The sequence below is a fragment of the Hemitrygon akajei genome, chromosome 4, assembly GCF_048418815.1.
Source record: "Hemitrygon akajei chromosome 4, sHemAka1.3, whole genome shotgun sequence".
Classification (NCBI taxonomy): Eukaryota; Metazoa; Chordata; class Chondrichthyes; order Myliobatiformes; family Dasyatidae; genus Hemitrygon; species Hemitrygon akajei.
The window spans coordinates 126,403,466-126,424,333 of record NC_133127.1 but is presented as its reverse complement, the minus strand read 5'-3'; the positions used below and the strand labels follow the sequence as shown (position 1 = coordinate 126,424,333).

Sequence of the window (20,868 nt, the reverse complement as noted above, 5' to 3'; positions counted from 1 at the left end):
TGAAGGGCAGATGGAGCCATATGGTGAAATATGTGAGCAGTATTTCTTAATACTGGGTCTATCCAGTCCCCATTTGATGGAATCGAATCTGCCTCCATCCACTGTTGTCAGATTTTAAACACTTACTGTGTTTTTTTTGTTAATATATCTGTACCACAATTCTTTGAGCAAAATAATTTGGGATGGATGTGTTTTTAGGGATTTTAGAAACAACTATTTTTAGTATCCCTCTAACATGATTCCAGATGAACTGTCTAACTTCTTTTAAATAAAATTTTGAACTTTGTGTGAAAATCTGTTTGGGGGTAACTATGTCCCTGCAGAGTTTTTAATCAAAGTATTTTGCTGTTTAATAATTCAGAAATAAGAATTATTCAGAGTTAAAATTATAGAGTCAAGCAGTGTGAAATCAGGCCATTCAGTCCAACTTGTCCATGTCCACCACAGCATCCAGTGGCCTGTAATCCTCCTAGTCCTTCTCTTCTAATTCAAATACCTCTTGTATGTTGTAGTTGTACCCACCTCACTTCTTCCTCTGGGTAGCTCGTTCCAAGTATTCAGTCTGTGTAAAGAAGGTACTTTTCAGCTCTTTTAAATCTCTCCCCTCTTATCTTGTATTTGTATCCTTTCACGGGCAACTAAGTAGTGTAGTGATTATAATAACACTTTACAGTATAGGTGACTGGGGTTCAATTCCCACCTCTGCCTGTAAGGAGTTTGTATGTTCTCCTTTGGAGCATGTGAGTTTCCTCCAAGTGCTTCAGATTCCTCCTACAGTCCAAAGATATCCCTGTTGGTAGGTTAATTGGTCATTGTAAAATTGTCCAGAGATTAGGCTAAGATTAAATTGGGCAGTATGGTTTGAAGGGCCTCTTCTGTGCTGTTTCTCAATAAACAAATAAACTTGGGGAGAAATAACTATGACTGTCTGCCTCATCCATAACCCTCATGATTTTTTAAACATCCAGGAGTTCCCCTTTCATTATCTTGTGCGCCAAGGAATAAAGATCCAGCGTGACCGCTAGTCCAAGCAGTATCCTCAAATCTCTTCTGCACTCTCTCCAGCTTGACAATATTCTTCTCATAACAAGGTTGTTAAAAACTCTACACAATACTCCAAATGTGGTCACATGAAATGACCACAGACTGTCCCTGGTCCAAAACTTGATAACCTGATTGATGAAGGCCAGCATTCTAAGTGCCTTCTTTACCACCTTGTCTACTTGCAAGGCCCCTTTCAGCAAGTTATGCACTTGGTTCCATAGCACTCGTAAATGCCATGCCATTCAGTGTATAGGTCTACCCCAGTTTAAGTGTCCAAAATGTTCACCTCACAGTGGTGAGTTTCTGTATTTCAATTATTGCTGTTATTTTCTGTTGACGTGGTGTCCAGCTACGAATTGTCATGTATTGGCCTGAATTTCACAGGCTATAACAAAAGGACAGTATTGACCTCAAAGATCTGGTTATGTGAAGTGGATTCTTTGATGTAGTTTTAAATTCCTAAATACGGTCATTCATAAATGGTAATATCAGCTATCTGACTGAAGAATTAATCACATAGTCAAAATCGAACAAATTTGTATTCAAACCATAAAAGAAAAACAATATATTAATAAATCTTAATATTTTAACTGGGCTCCACGCTATTACGCCTTGGGGCATACCAGAGTTTGGAGTTCAATCCTGGTGCTGTCTATAAGGAGTTTGTATTTTCTCCCCATAAGTGCTTGGGATTCCTCTGGGTGCTCCAGTTTCCTCCCACAGTCCAAAGACACACCAGTTAATAGGTTAACTGCTCATTGTAAATTATTGTGTGATTAGGCTAGTGTTAAATAGGTTGTTGGGCAGTGTGGCTCATTGGGCTGGCAGGGCCTGTACTGCACTGTATCTCTAAATAAATAAAATACTAATTTCCATGAGGAATAGTAGAATTAGACCATTCAGCTCACCTTGTCTGCTCTGCCATTCCATTTTAGGAAACATCCTCTCCACATCCACTCTATTTAGGCCTTGCAACATTTGATATGGGTTCAATGAGGCCACCCCTTATTCTTCTAAATCCCAGTGAGTACAGGCCCAGGGCCTATTCCCCCAGTCTGTCTAAGTCCTTCTGCAGATACCCTGCTTCCTCAAAATTACCTGCTGCTCCACCTATTTTCATATCACCTGCAAACCTGGCCACAAAACCACCAATTCCTTCATTCAAATAATTTATAGTATGAAAAGAAGAGGTCCCAACACCAACCTCCGTGGCATACCGCTAATCACTGATAGCCAACCAGAAAAGGTCCCTTTTATTCCTACTCCCTGGCTCCTGACAGCCAATGGTCTATCCATGCTAGTACTTTTTCTGTAATAACATGGGCTCTTGTTAAGCAGCTTCATGTGCAACCCCTTGTCAAAGGGATTCTGAAAATTCAAATAGGCAACATACACTGACTCTCCTTTGTCTATCTTACCTGTTTTTCCTCAAAGAATTCCAACAGATTTATCAGGCAGGGTTTCCCTTAAGGAAACTAAGCTGACTTTGACTTATTTTATCATGTGCCTCTAAGTACTCAAACCTCATCCTTAATAATAGACTTTAACATCTTTCAAATCACTGACATCACTGACCTCTCTCCCTTCTTAAAGAGTGGAGTGACTTTTGCAAATTTTCAGTCATCAGGAATCATTCCAGACTTAAGTAATTTTAGAAAGATCATTACTAATGCTCCCACAACACCTTCAGCTACGTCTTTCAGAACCCTGGAATGTAGTCCAACTGGTCCAGGTGACTTAGCTTCAGACTTTTCAGCTTCCCATGCACCTTCTTCTTGGTAATAATAACGATGCACGTTTTTGTTATTCTGCTAGTATCTTCCACAGTGAAGACTGACACAAAATACCTGTGCAGTTCATCTGCTATTTGTTTGTCCCCCATTACTACCTCTCCAGTGTCATTTTCTAATGGTTTGATATCCACTCTCATCTCTCATTTACACTTATATATCTGTAAAAACTTCTTGTACCGTCTGATATTATTAGCTAGCTTGCTTTCATATTTCATTTTTTCTCTCTAACTTTTTTAGTTGCTCCTGTTGTTATTTAAAAGCTTCCCAATCCTCTACCTTCCCACTAATTCTTGCTGTATTATATGCCCTCTCTTTAGCTTTTATGCTGCCTTTGACTTCCCTCTGTGTTAGCCATGGTTGCAGCATCCTCCCTCTAGAATACATCTTCAGCTTTGGTATGTATCTTTCCTGCTCCTTCCAAATTTCACCACAGAAACAGCAGCCATTGCTGTTCTTTGTCATCTCTGGTAGTGTCTCCTTCTCTCAGGCTTCTGTAATTCTGATACATCCAATTTTAACTTCTCAAACTGCAGAGTGAACGCTATCATATTCTGATCACTGTCCCCTTAAAGTTCTTTTACCTTCAGCTCTTTAATCAAATCTGCATATGTAACACCCAATTCAGAATTGCAATTCCCCTAGTGTGTTCGACCACAAGAAGCTCTAAAAAACCATCTTGTAGGTCTTCTACAAATTCTGTCTTGGGATCTGCCACCAACCTGATTTTCCAAATCTACCTGCATATTGATATCTCCCATGATTATCATAGCCTTGCCCTTTTCACATACCTTTCCTATCCCCCGTTGTAATTTGTTCCCACATCCTGGCTACCGTTCAGAGGCATGTACAAAGTTTGTATATAGCTTCCATCAGGATCTTTTCACCCTTGGAGTTTCTTGACTCTACTCAAGGATTCTACATCTTCTGATCTATGTCACTTCCTTCTAAGGATTTGATCTAATTTTTAACCAACAGAGTCACCCAATCCCCTTTGCTTACCTGCCTGTCCTTTCGATACTTGGATGTTAAGCTCCCAACTATGATCTTTCAGCCATGACTCACAGATACCCACAATGTCATACCTGCCAATCTCTAACTGCCTTATTGAGAATCAGAATCAGGTTTATTATCACTGGCATGTGTCATGAAATTTGTTAATTTAGCAGCAGTAGTTCAATGCAATACATCATATAGAAGAAAAATAAGTAAATCAATTACAGTATATGTATATTGACTAGATCTAAAATTGTGCATAAACAAATAATATATGTTAAAAGATAGTGTTCATGGGTTCAATGTTCATTTAGGAATCTGATGGCAGAGGGGAAGAAACTGTTCCTGAATCACTGAGAGTATGCTTGCAGGCTTCTGTACCTCCTACCTGGTGGTAACAATGAGAAAAGGGCATGCCCTGGGTGATGGGGGTCCTTAATAATGGACACTGCCTTTCTGAGACACCACTCCTTGAATATATCCTGGGTACCTTGTAGGCTAGTACCTAAGATGGAGCTGACTAAACTGTGTGCATTCAAATATAACACCTTCAGTGTTGTATTTATCATCCTTTTTTGATTTTTGGCCCCTTGTTACACTTTAACTCATTCCACTGATTGGCCTTTCATGTGCCTGTCCTTCCTCTCAGTCTCATTACACACTGCATCTAGTTGTATACCAACTGCCCCATCCTCAGCCAAATTAGTTTAAACCTTCCTGAACAACTCTAGCCAAATGCCTGTAAGGTCATTGGACCCCCTTGGGTTCAGGTGTAACCGTTATTTTTGTACATGTCATATCCTTCACCAGAAGAGATTCCAGTGGTCCAGAAATCTGAAACCAGGACCCTGTACTAATTCTTCAACCTTGCATTCATCTGCCTGAACATCCTATTCTTACTGTCACTGGCACATGGCACAGGCAGCAATTTTGAGGTGCTGCTTTTCAGCTTTCTGCCTAGCTTCCTATATTCTCTCTTCGGTACATCCTCCCTTCTCATACTTTTATCGTAGGTATCGATATGTATCATAACATCTGTCTGCTCACCTTCCCACTTTAGAATGCTGTTGATTTGATCCAAGACATCCCTGGCACCTGGGAGGCAACACACCATCCAGGAGTCTCTTTCACATCCATTGAATTTGCTTTCTACTTCTCTAATTATGGAATCGCCTATCTCTACTGCACTTCTCACTTCTCTTCCCACCCCCCACCCCCTGCCTTCTGGACCACAGAGAGCCATTCGCTGTGGCTTTCCCCTGATAAGTTGGGCCCCCCCCCCCCAGCAGTATCCAAAGCGGTATATGTGTTATTAAGGGGAATGGCCACAGGGGTACACTATAGTGGCTGCCTATTCCTTTTCTCTCTCCTGTGCCACCCAGGTACCTGCCTCCTGCAACTTAGGGATGAATATATCCCTGTAGCTCCTATCTATTACTCATTCTCCCATGCGAGTCAAAAGTCATCAAAGGGCAGCATCAGTTCCAATTGGAAAATAAAAATTAGAATGTTAGGGTACATAATGAAGTATCATAGAATTTAAACACATTTAACAATTTTAATAACTGTAGCACTTTTAAATAATTATCCTGGGGAATTACAGTATTGAATCTTGAAAAGCAGTTTCTGGATTCTACACCAAGCAATATACACGTGAAGTCCTGAAGTTGCTGCCATCTTCACAATGTCATGATGGCAAAGGCTGATAATTTTGCTGCACAGAATCACAAAATCCAGTGCTATGTGGAAACTTAAAGTGATTAAATAGCAAAACTTTGTATATCTATGTTAAAATTCCTTCTGTCATAGATATCCTATAGATACAGCATGTGCTTAAGATAGTTTGTTGTCTTCATTTTAAAATTATTATTTGTTATATGCTTTAGGTTCCATCTCCTTTGAAGGATGTTTACATTGAGATGAAATGCATGAATTATAGAAACAATCATCTAGTTGATTACTATTCTTGAAGGAAGGCTACAGTTTACCAAAGACCTAACTCCTGTTGGCATCATTCAATGCCCAACTCTAGTGAATATCAACCACCAAAGCCGACTGGAAACGTAAAGAATATTGATGTTCTTGAGGAGATTGCTGCTGGCGATCCACCAGGACCTTCTAATTCCAGTCTGTTTTCCTGTTATGGTGCTCCATCATTCAGTCTAAGTTCCAGTGCAAAAGGACATGGGCCATGGATGTTTCCTGTTGTCCAGGCACGAGAAGTGTTTTACAATGTCTGTTCAGATTATGGATTGCTAAACAAAGCTTCCATTATTGCCAATACACCTTGCAGTTCCAGTGAATCTACTCCTGTCCAGGATGGACCTTCTTCAGTTGGTGCTGTGGGACACAATTCTAATTATGTGCAACTTCAAGTTGATCGTCCAGATGTAACCCATAGAGGTAATGCAGAAATGGTTGCTATGCCTGTCAGCCAAGGGAAACAGCTGCTTGCCTGGGAGATAGATACATCAGATTTTAATATAGTGACATCTAAATTGAAATGTAGAACAGGTGAGAAAATGCCACAAATTAATAACTAATTAATTAACTAACATACTGTATCGAGAGGGATTTATAACTATTGGTAGCACACATCGTTGCACCCATTTTAAAGCTGGAACTAATAATTTTGAGAGTCCTTGTAATGAATTGTAAGATATCAGACTATTTTCAAAGTATGATGTTCCTTTTACATTTTGCATAATAATTTCTCTTCTTGGTATTTTTTCATTGTGTATTTGTTCCATGTCATTTGAGTGTGAGATTTATGTTAGTTTTTGTCTAATTGACCATTATTGCTAATTTGTCATGTTAGTTTTAGAAGGAAAAGTTGGCAGAATCGTACATTGCCTTTAACATATTGACCAGTTTCATAGTATCCACCGTTCAATTTGCATGAGCATTCATCAATTACGATTACTTTTCATCATTTTCATTTAATCATGATGTATTCCAGCTATTACTCACTTACTCGAACTATTTATTATTAATTTATTCAAGCTAACTAAGTGTCTCAGCATCTTTTTCACGTTATAAATTATGAGCCAACAAAATGTTCTTATTTCTTTGTAAAACCACGCTGCTATGATCTCTCTCGCTTTCTATAACCAAGCTAGCTATAAGGCAAATTTATGAATATTTTATACTGAAATAAAAGGTACTCTGAAAATATCAACAGCTGCTAAATTGAAACATTAATGCAAGCTCCATCTTAATTAATATTGATAAATTAAATACTTTGCTCAATATTGAGTATCAGTGGCATGAGACACAAGTCAAAACATTACAAACATTTACTACAGTTTATTACAAGATATTTTCCCCATGTTGAACACATAGTTCTCTGAACCTAAACATTGGCCAGAGTACTAGATAATCAAAAGGGATGATTGCTCATTCTACAATGATTTATTTTTTGTGCCTCTGGATCCACAGGTGATATTTTACTAAGTGGTAGAAATGTTGAGCACGTTATATACAATGATTCAGCTTAAGGCCATCAGACATTCTGACAAAGATATTAAGCATAGTGAAGGTGGAGGCTTGGCACAATCCGGGCTATGACATCTTACTTTATTAGCACTGCGTCCACCACCATCTTGGATACACATTGTTAACTGAAGCTAGATGAATAAAAAATAGTCTTAAATAATTAAAGAGCTGCATGAATGATGGGTACTTTCATTGCAATACAGCTTAAAACCCTTTTGAATGAACTGTATTGTATGTTGATTTCCAGGTGACAGGTTATTCAAAACTTCTCTAGTTCTATTTAATTACATAGAAAAGCATATTAATTTCAAGGATTGGTTTGTTGATGGTATTTAACAAAAGTTTCCATGTTAATATTGTCTATAATTGGTGTAGATATGTTGATGCTGATTAATTTTCATTTGTTTTACTGTTACATGAGCTGCATAAATAGTGCATGTGGAGCATTGTTGCAAAGTAGACTAAAGAGCCCTTTTCAGCTCAGCAGGTCATGTGTTTACTGAGATGCTGGACAAATAAAAGCACCCTCTTGTTTGCAAGAAATGTGATACTGTTTATATGAGTGATTAGTAACATTCAACTAGGACAAATAGTGTCATAAAAACTTTTAAAAAAACAGTATTTGCAGTACAGTTTTCTATAAGTACTAATTTCATTTTGATTTTATTCAACTTAACAATTTTTAGTTTTTATTTGCATAATTTAAACATTAATTACCCTGATCCTGTTTATGCATAGTTTATAAATGTAGATTTTTAATGTAGATTTCCTTAAGTTTATGGAAGTCTAGGTGTGTAATATGATGGTGCTATTGTTGATGGATTGTTCAAGTGAATTCAATTGTGGATCAACCTAGCAAAATTTGTTCTAATCAAAACAAGCTCAGCTTTAGGACCTTCATAAAACCTTCCAGAATCAACACTACTTTGTTAAATACATGACCCCCTGAAATAAGATTAAAGGAATGCTGCTTGATACAAAAATGTCACAGCTATAGGATATACATTTTTACTCTATGCCACAGACTGTACTATTACTAGACCTGGTACCAGTGCTCTACATATTTGCCACTGAGTTAATTTTGGATCCAGATTGATGCTTTCCCTGGAATTCTAATTTTCCTTAACTTTATTGACCACCTTAACAACTAGGATTTTATCACAAGCCTTGCCAAAAATCCAGGTTGACCACTATTAAAAGCTGGTAAAGATATCTTCATGACTAGTTACATATCAAATAATTGGAGTTCCTTTCTTTCTCCACTCAAGCCAGAAACACTTTTCAGCTTTAGACTCATCACAGTAAAACTGCTGGTGTTTCAAAGTAATTTCTTTTAAACTTAAATGATGGACTGGTGAATTGTGGATGCAGCTTTTATAATATTTTTTTGGTGGGGGGGAATACAATGGAACAGTAGTTAGATGCTGATTTTGGGCGCTGCCTGTGTGGAGTTTGCATGTTCTCCCTGTCAATACATACATCTCCCCTGCATGCCATAGTTTCTTCCCATATATGAAAAATGTGCTGGTAGATTATTAAAAAAGCAGGCATTGGCTACTATAAATTACTCCGAGCGTCACTGGCAGGAGAATATGCGGGATTTGATGTGCATACTCCAAAGAATGTATTATAGAGAAATCAATGATGGGAACATTCTGAGAACCTGAATCACCTCAACTGCTGTTGTAAAAAAAATGTATGGAAGTACTGGGTGTCTGCACCAAAAACTGTATTTGGAAATCAGAGCAAAGCACACAAAGCTGGAAGAACTTAGTGGATCAGGCAACAAATTTGGAGGGAAATACACAGTCAAATTCTGGGTGAAAACCCTTTGTCTGGACTGAAACATAGAGCAGGAAAAACTTGATGGGAAGGGCTGGAGCAAGAGCTAACAGGTGATAGGTGGATTAAGGAGAGGAGGATGGAAATACAGTAGTGCCAAGTTTGGAGGGAACTAGGGGCTGAAGATAGTGAAATCTGATAGGAGAGGAAGGTGGAGCATGGAATTAAAGGATGGAGGTGGGGAGAGCAGATGGGAATAGTGGAAGAGGGAAACCAGTGCGAGGATGGACAAATGGAGAGCATGGAGGACGAGAAAGAAACAATCTGATAGGGGTGGAGTGGGTGTAGGTGTGATGGTTTACTTTTTTTGAAATATTAAGTACATTTTTAATTTACATTGGTGAATTCCCAGTCTAGAGCATGGCACCACAGGAAAATGCTGCATAACGTAGGCCCATCTTGTCTACCTGCTGAGCTTGGATTTGCTTGAAATTTGTCTTGCTGCATACCGCCGAGAGTAAAGGGCTATAAAATAAAATAATTGTTTTAAATTCAAAAAGCATTGTTTTTAATGTTAGCCCATTTGATATGATATTTGGTATCTTCTCATGATAATCAGCCCAACTATTATAGTGGAGCAAAAGCAATTAGAGGCAGGAGAAAAGAGCTGGCCAAAATTGATTAGAAAGGACAGCAGAGTAACAATGTCTGGAGTTTCTGGGAGCAATTTGGAAGATGCAGTATAGATGCATCCCAAAGAAAAAGTATTTTAGCGTGAGGATGAAGTGACCGCGGCTGACAAGGGAAGTTAAAGATGGCATAAATGCAAACGAGAAGGTGTAGAATGTAGCAAAAATTAGTGGGAAGCTAGGAGATTGAGAAGATTTTTTAAAAGAACAGAAAGCAACTAAAATAAGCAGTAAGGAGAGAACAGATGTAATATGAAGGTAAGCTAGCCAATAATATAAAAGAGGAAACCAGAAGTTTTTTCAGATATAAAGAGTAAGAGAGGTGAGAGTGGATATCAGACCACTGGAAGATGTCACTGGAGAGGTAGTAATGGAGGGATAAGGAAATGGCATACAAACTGAATAAGTATTTTGTGTCAGTCTTCACTGAAAGACACCAGCTGTATGCCAGCAATTCAAGAGTGTCAGGAGTCAGAAGTGAGTGTAATTACTATTAATAAGGAGGAGGTATTTGGGAATCTGAAAGGTCTAAAGGTAGATAAGTTAACTGGACAAGATGGACTAAACCCCTTTGTTCTGAAGGAGGTAGCTGAAGAGATTCTGAAGGCATTAGTAATAATATTTTAAGAATCACTATATTCTGGAATGGTTCCAGAGGACTGAAACATTAAAAATGTCACTCCATTCTTTAAGAAAGGAGGGAGGCAAAAAAAAGGAAATTTTAAGCCAGTTAACACGAGGAAATCTGCAGATGCTGGAAATTCAAACAATACACACAAAACGCTGGTGGAACACAGCAGGCCACGCAGCATCTATAAGGAGAAGCACTTTCGATGTTTCGGGCCGAGAAGGGTCTGGGCCCGAAATGTCGACAGTGCTTCTCCTTATAGATGCTGCCTGGCCTGCTGTGTTCCACCAGCATTTTGTGTGTGTTGTTTTAAGCTAGTTAGTCTGACTTCAGTAGCTGAGAAGATGTTGGAGTCTATTAAGGATGAGGTTTCAGGGTACTTGGAGGTAGATGATAAAATTGTCTAAAGTCAGCATAGTTTCCTTAAGAGGAATCTTGACTACAAATCTGTTGGAATTCTTTGAGGAAATAACAGGCAGGAGAGTTAGTGGATGTTTATTTGGGTTTTCAGAAGACCTTTGACAAGATGCTGCACATGAGACTGCTAAACAAGATGAGCCCATGGGTATTACAGGAAAAACACTAGCATGGATAGAAGATCGGTCGAGGCAATGGCAGGAGGCAAAGAGTGGGAATAAAGGGGGCCTTTTCTGGTTTGCGACAAGTAGTGTTCTGCAGACGGACTGCTTCTTTTCATGTTATATGTCAGTGTCTTGGATGAAGGAATTGATGGTTTTGTGGCCAAGTTTGTAGACGATACAAAGATAGGTGGAGGGGCAGGTGGTGTTGAGGAAGCAGGGAATCTGCAGAGGAGCTTAGACAATTTAGGAGAATAGGAAAAGAACTGACAGGTGGAATATAATGTAGGGAAGTGTATAGTCGTGCACTTTAGTAGAAGGAATAAAGGCATAGATTACTTACTAAACAGGGAGAAAATTCAGAAATCAAAGGTGAAAAGGGACTTGGGAATCCTTGTGCAGAATTCCCAAATGGTTAACTTGTAGGTTGAGTCAGTGGTAAGGAAAGCAAATGCAATGATAGTACTGTATTCATTTTAAGAGGGCTAGAATATAAAAGCAAGGATGTAATGCTGAGGCTTTATAAGACATTAGTCAGACCATACTTGGAGTATTATGAGCAATTTTGGGCTCCTCCTCTAATAAAAGATGTGTTGGCATTGGAGAGAGTATAGAGGAGGTTCACATGAATGATTCCAGGGAAGAAAGGCTTAACATATGAGGAGTGTTTGATGGCTCTAGGCCTGTGCCTGCTGGAGTTTAGAAAATGAGAGACAATTTCACTGACATCTATCGAATACTGAATAGTGAATGTGAAAGTGATTATTTCCTATAGTGGGGGGTTTAGGACCAGAGCACAGCCTCAGAGTAGAAGGACTACCTGTAAGAATGGAGATGAGTTGTAATTTCTTTAGTGGGTGGTGAATCTGTGGAATTCATTGCTGCAAACAGCTATGGAGGCCAAATCATTGGGTATACTTAAAGCAGATGTTGATAGGTTTTTTATTAGTAAGGGTGCCCTTGATTACAGGCTGAAGGCAAAAGAATGGGATTGAGGCCGATAATAAATCAGCCATGATGAAACAGAATGGTGGAGCTGACTCAGTGAGCCCAATGGCCTAATTTTGCTCCTATTCTTACGGACTTAACTAGTTAATGCTGCCTCATGGAATATTTCCATCAATCTTATTCCCACACATCTCCCTGTTACCAATTCTATCACAATTACAGAACAAAAATTTCCAGCAATTTTGTGTTTTATAATTAGTTAAGTAAGACCAACTTAAGCTCTTTTTTGTTTTAAAAAGTCCTTGGTTTGCTATTCAGTACAATAGATTTTTATAACCCTCACCTGCTTGCATTTCTCTCATTCAATAATTTTCAAGTCAAGTTCTGACAATATTTTCAGCAATATTAAATGACATCAGCTGAGCATTTCTATAATATAATTGCTTGAAAATGTTAATTTGTGAAGAGACAATACATTTACATCAATTGGGGTAAAAATTGGCATCTAGTTTGTATGCCCTTCACTCTTATCCTATGCATGACACATGCGCAGTCTGCTCTTGAATGTGCATAAAGTGGTGGCTTTGAGAACTGGGATCTGCTAAAGCCATGTAGAATTGCATTCCAATGGTTTTATGACATACACAAGAATGTTTGTTTTTTATATTTATTTATTTACAGGTAGCCTGAAGAAGCAAAGTACAAAAAAGATTAAACCACTTGAGAAACACAACAAAAAAAATGATTCTTCTCCGTATACAGTTCTGGAAGAAATGAAACAGCGCAAAGTTTTGGATCTTAGGAGATGGTCAGTGTTTTTATCAATTTTTACTGTAAATTTGCTTTCAGTGGACTTGCATGCATCATTTTGCATTTTAGTTGGGCACTACATATTTGATTACTATTAAAATATGAAGGTTGTACTTGCCTAAATTGTTTAAAGCTTTGGGATACTTTACTACAATGAAAGCATTATGTATAAACGAGTTCATCTTCTCCAGATTGTTATCTGCAATTAACAAGTCTTCACCAACCTCTCAAATGCTGGAGGAACTTAACAAATCAGTCAGCATCTATGAAGGGTAATACCACCATTCAGGCACCATTTATGGAGAGGACTTCCACCAGTACTCACTTCATTCCATGTCTGTTAGTCTCCATTTAGTTACAGATATTCCCCTCGTCTCTTTCACCCCCTGCCTACCCCTCTCTTTACTGCCACTTAAGATTTGATTTATAATTTTTCTGATTTTAATGAAAGGTTATTAATGTGAAACGTTAACCCTGATTTTCTCTTTATACAGATATTACCTGATCTGTTTGGTATTTCCAGCATTTTCTTTTTGTTATACATTCCAGTATCTGCAGCTGTAGATAGGGTGGTTAAAAATCGTCCTAATGCATGTTTGTCTTCAATGTTTGCGTCATTGATTATAAAAGTCAAGAGGTCATGTTACAGTTGTATAAAACCTTAATTAGGCCACTTTTAGAATATTGTGTGACACTCGGTCACCGCATTACAGAAAGGATATGGAGGTTTATACTTGAGTAAGGATATACTGGCTTTGGGGGCAGTGCAGAGGAGGTTCACCAGGTTGATTCCAGAGATGAAAGGGTTAACCTGGGAGGAGAGATTGAGTCGCATGGGACTATACTCTCTGGAATTCAGAAGAATGAGAAGGGATCTTATAGAAACATACAAAATTTTGAAAGGGATAGATAAGATAGAGGTAGGAAAGTTGTTTCCATTGGTGGGTGAGACTAGAACTAGGGGACATTGCCTCAAGGTTCAGGGGAGAAGATTTAGGATGGAGATGAGGAGAAACTATTTTTCCCAGAAAGTGGTGAATCTGTGGAATTCTTTGCCCAGGGAAGCAGTTCAGACTTCTTCACTAAATATATTTAAGATACAGTTAGATAAATTTTTACATAGTAAGGGAATTAAGGGTTATTGGGGAAAAGGCAGGTAGATGGAGCTGAGTTTACGGACAGATCAGCCATGATCTTATTGAATGGCGGGGCAGGCTCGAAGGGCCAGATGGCCTACTCTTGCTCCTATTTCTTATGTTCTTACGTTTTGAGAAGGAACCTGAAACATCATGCTGGGTGAAATGGTGGAAGCAGATATAATAGTAACATTTGAGAGGGATTTAGACAGACACATGAACAAGCAGGGAATGGTGGGATATGGATCACGTGCAAGCTGATTTGGATTCATTTGGAGTGGCATCGTGGTCGACATGTATATTGTGGGCCAAAAGGCATGCTCCCAAACTGTGTAGTTCTGTTTTATAATTACAAGGAGTTTTTAAAAATATATTGCTTATAGAATAATGCATTTCAATTTTATGTTAATTTGCAGTAATATTTATTGAGAGTTAAAATTCTGTTCTTTATTGTGCTCACAATTAGAAAATAGACCACAGTTTCTAACTTTTAGTGCAAATCATTAGGATAACATCGGTTTATTGACTTGTGAAATTATCTTCATGCAGTATAATAGGTAACTTGTAGTTGGATATTTTGTGACTACTACAATAAAATGGCCATCCCTGTTCCTTGTGTTTATGTGACTTGTTTCACACAGCAAAATCAATTTCATTAAATCTAATTATTAATTTTTATCATAGGACTGACTATAAATCTGTTGTAGCAAGTCCTGATGAAGGGTCGCTGTCCAAACTGCCACTGTTTATTCATTTCCATAGATGCTGCCCAACCTGCTAGTTTCCTCCAGCATTTTGTGTGTGTTGCTCTAAATTTCATTATTATTTTACTCCATCAGATAAATTTAAGTGCATTTAATATTAATTTAAGCAACTATAGGAGCAGCTTCTGCACAAAATCATACAAAGGGACTGATGGCTATATATTTTATTTACTAACATTTGTGTTGGTGTAGGGAGCAATGTTGGTAAGAGTACTTAAGACCATGCAGTTTCAAGAGTGGTGATTTTACAGACAATCAAAGTTTGGGTTGCCTGTTGAAGATGTACCAAAATTTTGCAATTTCATTAAAATAAAGGATTCCTTTTTATTCTTTTGTTTCCTCATCTTTTCTCTCTGATTTTTGTGCCTTTCCTTCTTAGTCCTACCGTATTAATCTGTTATAGTGGGGGAAACTTTATTCATGTGCCTATCATTGCTATAATATCTTCAGTTTAAAGTAAGTCCCAGTGTAGGAGTAAAAGAGACCCAGGCATAAAAGGTAATCCAGCTGTCACGAAAAAGAAAACACTCTGGCTTGCATCATCTAAGTGTATCCATTCTGGACTTCAGCAACCAATTTAGTATGAGCTGTATTCCCTCCTCCTTGGAACTTTTCATGTTTTATTGTTTTACAACATTGAATCAAGGTGGATTTCATTTGGCTTTTTTGACACTAAACAACAGAAAAGACTCTTTTGTGTCTAAGTAAGCAAATTTCACTAAAAATTAGACATAATTTATTACAATTATTAAACACAAAATAATTGATTGCATAATTAATCACCTCCAAGTCAGTATTTAGTAGAGCCACCTTTGGCAGCAATTACAGCCTTGAGTCTGTAGGGATAGGTCTCTATTAGCTTTGCACATCCGGACACTGCAATTTTTCCACGTTCTTGACAAAACTGCTCAAGCTCTGTCAGATTGCATTGGGATCATGAGTGAACACCCTTTAAGTCCAGCCACAAATTCTCAATTGGATTGAGGTCCGGACTCTGACTTGGCCACTCCAAGTCATTAACTTTGTTGTTTTTAAGCCATTCCTGTGTAGCCTTGGCTTTATGCTTGGGGTCATTTCCTTGCTGGAAAGCAAATTTTCTCCCAAGTAGCAGTTCTCTTGCAGATTATATCAGGTTTTTCTCCAGGGTTTCCCTGTATTTTGCTGCATTCATTTTACATGTACCTTCACAAGCTTTCCAGGGCCTGCTGCAGTGAAGCATCCCCACAGCATAATGCAGCTGGCACCATACTTCATCGTAGGAATCGTGTTTTTGAAGATGTGCATTGTTTGGCTTACTCCAAACATAGCCTTTAGTCTGATGGCCAAAAAGTTTATTTTTGTTTCACTAAATCACTGAATCTTCTTCAGCTGACTTCAGAGACTCCCACATGCCTTCCGGCAAAATCTAGCATAGATTTCATGTGAGGTTTTTTTTTCAACAATGACTCTCTCTTTGCCATTCTCCCACAAAGCTGTGACTGGTGAAGCACCAGAGCAACTGTTGTATGCGCAGTTTCTCCCATCTCAGCCACTGAAGCTTGTAACTCCTCCAAAGTTGTTCTAGGTCTTTTGGTGGCTTCCCTCACTAATCCCCTTCTTGCGCACTCACTCAGTTTTTGAGGACGGCCTGCTCTAAGCAGATTTACAGCTGTGCCATATTCTTTCCATTTCTTGATGATTGATTTAACTGTGCTCCAAGGGACATTCAGTGACTTAGAGATTTTCTTGTATCCATCTCCCGACTTGTGCTTTTGAATAACCTTTTCACAGAGTGGTTTAGAGTATTCTGTCATCTTGGTGTAGTTTTTGGCTGGATACTGACTCCCCAGCAGTTGGACCTTCTAGAATCTAGATACAGGTGTACTTTTACTGCAATCAATTGAAGCACTTTGACTGCACATGGTGATCTCCATTTAACTAATTATGTGAGTTTTAAAACCATTTGGCTGCGCCAGTGATGATTTGGTGTGTCATATTAAAGGGGGTGAATATTTGTGCAATCAATTATTTTGTGTTTTATATTTCTAATTAATTTAGATCACTTTGTAGAGATCATTTTTCACTTTGAAACGAAAGAGTCTTTTTCTGTTGATCGGTATCAAAAAAAAAGTAAAATTAAATCCATTTGATTCAATGTAAAGCAATAAAGCATAAAAACTTCCAAGGGGAGTGAATATTTTCTTAGGCACTATATTTTTAAAATTTTTAGAAATTCTTTTGATTTTGCAATCCTAGATAGATAGATAGATACTTTATTCATCCCCATGGAGAAATTCAACATTTTTTCCAATGTCCCATACACTTATTGTAGCAAAACTAATTACATACAATACTTAACTCAGTAAAAATATGATATGCATCTAAAATCACCCTCTCAAAAAGCATTTTAAAAAGCTTTTTAAAAGTTCTTAAGTAGTTTACTTAAATACATTGAGTCCTAACCCCGGCACTTTAACATATCTTACTCCTGGCGGTTGAATTGTAAAGCCGAATGGCATTGGGGAGTATTGATCTCTTCATCCTGTCTGAGGAGCATTGCATCGATAGCAACCTGTCGCTGAAACTGCTTCTCTGTCTCTGGATGGTGCTATGTAGAGGATGTTCAGGGTTTTCCATAATTGACCGTAGCCTACTCAGCGCCCTTCGCTCTGCTACCGATGTTATACTCTCCAGTACTTTGCCCACGACAGAGCCCGCCTTCCTTACCAGCTTATTAAGACGTGAGGCGTCCCTCTTCTTAATGCTGCCTCCCCAACACACCACCACAAAGAAAAGGGCGCTCTCCACAACTGACCTATAGAACATCTTCAGCATCTCACTACAAACATTGAATGACGCCAACCTTCTAAGTCGACTCTGTGCCTTCCTGCACAAGGCATCTGTGTTGGCAGTCCTGTTATTTTTATTCATCATATTATTTTGCAGTTGTCCCAATGTAGAACATCTCTGGTTCAGATCTTTCATTCTCTTATATCCCTAGCTATTTGTGTTTTTTACTCTCCTGTTATGAGTGGGGCCAGAAGAATGAATATAATTATACTTATAATACTTAACAGTATTTAGATCTTTTACAGTGATAAATAATATATGTAATTTCATGCTCTATTCCTCCTCTGAAGTAATTCTGGTGCTAAATAATTATTGTGCTCTCCTCAACAAGATTAAATTTTCATTAATTTTATTGTTTACAGTAGTAGATGAGGAGAACATTGGTCTGAAAGCAATACATTGAAAAATGTTTGGCAGCATTGATTTGTGACTTTTTAACAGGATATTCATAAGCATCAACTTGTTGCTAATCTCACACATCCGAAAAACAAATGTGAACTTAATCATCAACAAGTGAAAACTAACACTTACCCAATTGTTTAAATTTTAATTCCTCTCTTTCCCTTAATCTTTTGTCTTTTTTTCCTAAATTAAATTGGGCTCTAATTATTGCAACATCTCAGTCTTGCAGGTGCTGTGTTTTCCTGCTGCATTTTCACTTTTGTGGATGAAAGTTTTCCTGTGGCAACAAAAGTGACAGAACATGCTAATAAGCCTGAAAAAAGTCTGCACACAAATATCCATGATCTCTTTCAAACTTGCAGTTCTGCCTTTCTGACACCCTTTGCAATCGGATTCCTGGTGTTCAACAACAGTGACATTGTAAGATTACACTGACAAATTTTCATAGATGCTAATCCAGAAATAAAAGTCACAACTTTTAGATTATCTTTTAAAAGTTTTACAGCATTCTAAACAGAGATTGGAGCACAAGGATAACAGTAAGGTTCAGATTCAGATTTATTTATCATATGCACATCAAAACACAGTGTGATGTGTTGTTTGTGTTACAACCAAGACACCTAAAGTTGTGCTGGCTGTCCGTAAGTGTCCCACACATTCCAGTGTCCAAAATGTTCAGCAGATTAACATAGAACACAACAAACCAGAACGCAACAAGCAAGAAAAAAACAACAAAATATGCCTCTTTCCCACCCTCACATACAGTCAGCCCTCCAACTCCAGGACAGGCCTCTGGGCTTCAGCCATTGGGCTATGACTTTTGGACTTCTAATTGATTTTCAGGCTTTGATCTTAGTTATTGACACCCAGGCTAGCCGATCACAGGGCCCTGTGTCTCAAACTCCAAGTGCACGGAATGACTGGCTGTCGTGTCTCCGCTTGCACATGCGCGCATTGACTTGGGATAGCCTGACAATCATGGATCTCCTTCACCTTCACATTCACATTGCTGTTCTTCGAGCACAAAACAGAGGTCTGGACAATTACACATATATTAATTAGCCTAAAGTGTGCACATAATAAGCAAAACATAAGTATCCAACGAATGTCCAAATACAAGTCGTCTCGAACTTTCTCCAAGGTAGTGTGATAACTGGCTGATTAAAACTGATCTGTACATTCTCTGTGAGACCATTGTCTGCATGAGGATTTTTCAGCAATAGTATCTGTCCTTCCAAATGAGTTCATGTTCCTCTGCTATGTTTGTTGTCTTTTTCCATTTTCCTTCTTTCTCCCTCCTCCAAACTTCTGCACTCTCTCCAGAGAATAGCTACCCCTCTCCCAACCCCTTTAGAATGTTCCAGGGCATCTAATTGGCCAAAATGTTAACAAGACAAATCCTATTGTCTTAAAACAATCCTAACTTAACAATCAACTGAATTACTCAATTGTATAATGTAATTAAAGGAACACATTGCATTTCAAGAAAATCTGCAGAAAATAAATTATCTAACAGTATAACTTATTAATAAAATAACGCATGGTCTTAAACCAGGGATATTTACACTACTGATATGTATATGGTTGTCATGAGTAATCTACTCCTTTTCTTAACCTCCTGCTGCTGTGCAGTTGATTACAGAATTCATTAAGTGCTTCAGAGGAGTATGCAATGGGTACAGGATAACTTCAAAGAGCAAAATCTACCACGTGGATCCAGAGCACTTAAGTGTGGAATAATTGGAAATAAGAATCAGAATTGGGTTTATTGACATTGATTTATGTTCTGAAATTTGTTGTTTTGTAGCAGCAGTACAGTATAAAACTAAGTATAGTGTAAAACAATGTTACAATAAATAAATAATGTGAAATAGGAATTTTATGTTGAAGTGGATTAAGCTGTTCCTAAAACATTTAAGTATGGGTCTTCAGGATTCTGTACCTCCTCCCTGATGGTAGTAATGAGAAGAGGGCATGTTCCAGATGGTAAGGGTCCTTTATAATGGATGCCGCCTTCTTGAGGTTACTGCCATTGAAGATGTACTTGGTAAGGGTGTTACGATTCGGCAACAATGAATATAGAATTGAGACAGGTTTTTATAAACAAATAAAACATTTATTAAACACTGCTCAATAAAAAAAACCAAAAGGAAACAAACAACTAACTTAACCGGAAGTTAACTGCTATGCGGCAACTCAAATAGTTCTTAAAGCGTTAAATGCGAACACAGTTCTTAAAAGTCCAAATGATTTACACAGTCAATTAGGAGAGATTTTCTTAGAAGTAACGAATTCCTCGACGACACGACACTGCTGATCCCAGCCGAAATAGACCTTGCCCGAAGGATTTTTGACGAAGGAAATAAAACGGCTTAAAGGCACTGAACTTTCCTTGGTGAAACCCTGCTCCAGTCCTTTCTGCTCTTTAGCAGGGACTATCTCAGATGCAGGTTACTAATTCCTTCCAAATGAGGATTGAATAAGATCGAACCTGTTTTACCGCCGTCAACACCAACTTTTCTCGATCCTTCAGGTTTTCCGCACTTCAATAAATTCTTCACTCTCCAACTGGACTAGACTGGCAGTATTGTAGCGAAACTGCCGGAAATAACCTTTGAGACTTAAGGCAGAAAGTAAAACTCCACTTTAAAACAAAACTGCATCATGGGACGAGTACGCAGCATAACGGAGTCACTGACAAATTAAGCCACAAACTGACCTGCATCACCACAGAGCGTTCCCCTTTTACACCTGTTGAAACAGGCCATCACATGACCTCTCACTGGTGGGAAAATTACATCACTCCACCATCACAAGACCATTACATCATGCCCAGCAGAGACTCAATTACATCAAGGTCATGTGACAGTTACAAGATACCCACGGGGTATGTAACGAGTGGGTGGGTTGTGAGTGAGTCTATGACCCACTGTGGCTTCTTTTGATCCTGCACATTGGAGTTATCATACTTGGTAGT

General features: G+C 38.3%; 1 protein-coding gene across 1 annotated transcript in view; it reads left to right on the top strand.

The window, feature by feature from the left end:
* The window catches only part of ercc5 (excision repair cross-complementation group 5), a 151,898-nt gene that overhangs the window by 986 nt on the left and 130,044 nt on the right, over positions 1–20,868 (top strand). The window contains exons 2-3 of the mRNA XM_073041914.1: positions 5,717–6,344; positions 12,632–12,758. Of these exons, the coding sequence (XP_072898015.1) occupies positions 5,849–6,344; positions 12,632–12,758 (623 nt within the window). The 5' untranslated portion in view covers positions 5,717–5,848. The remainder of the gene's footprint in view (positions 1–5,716; positions 6,345–12,631; positions 12,759–20,868) is intronic.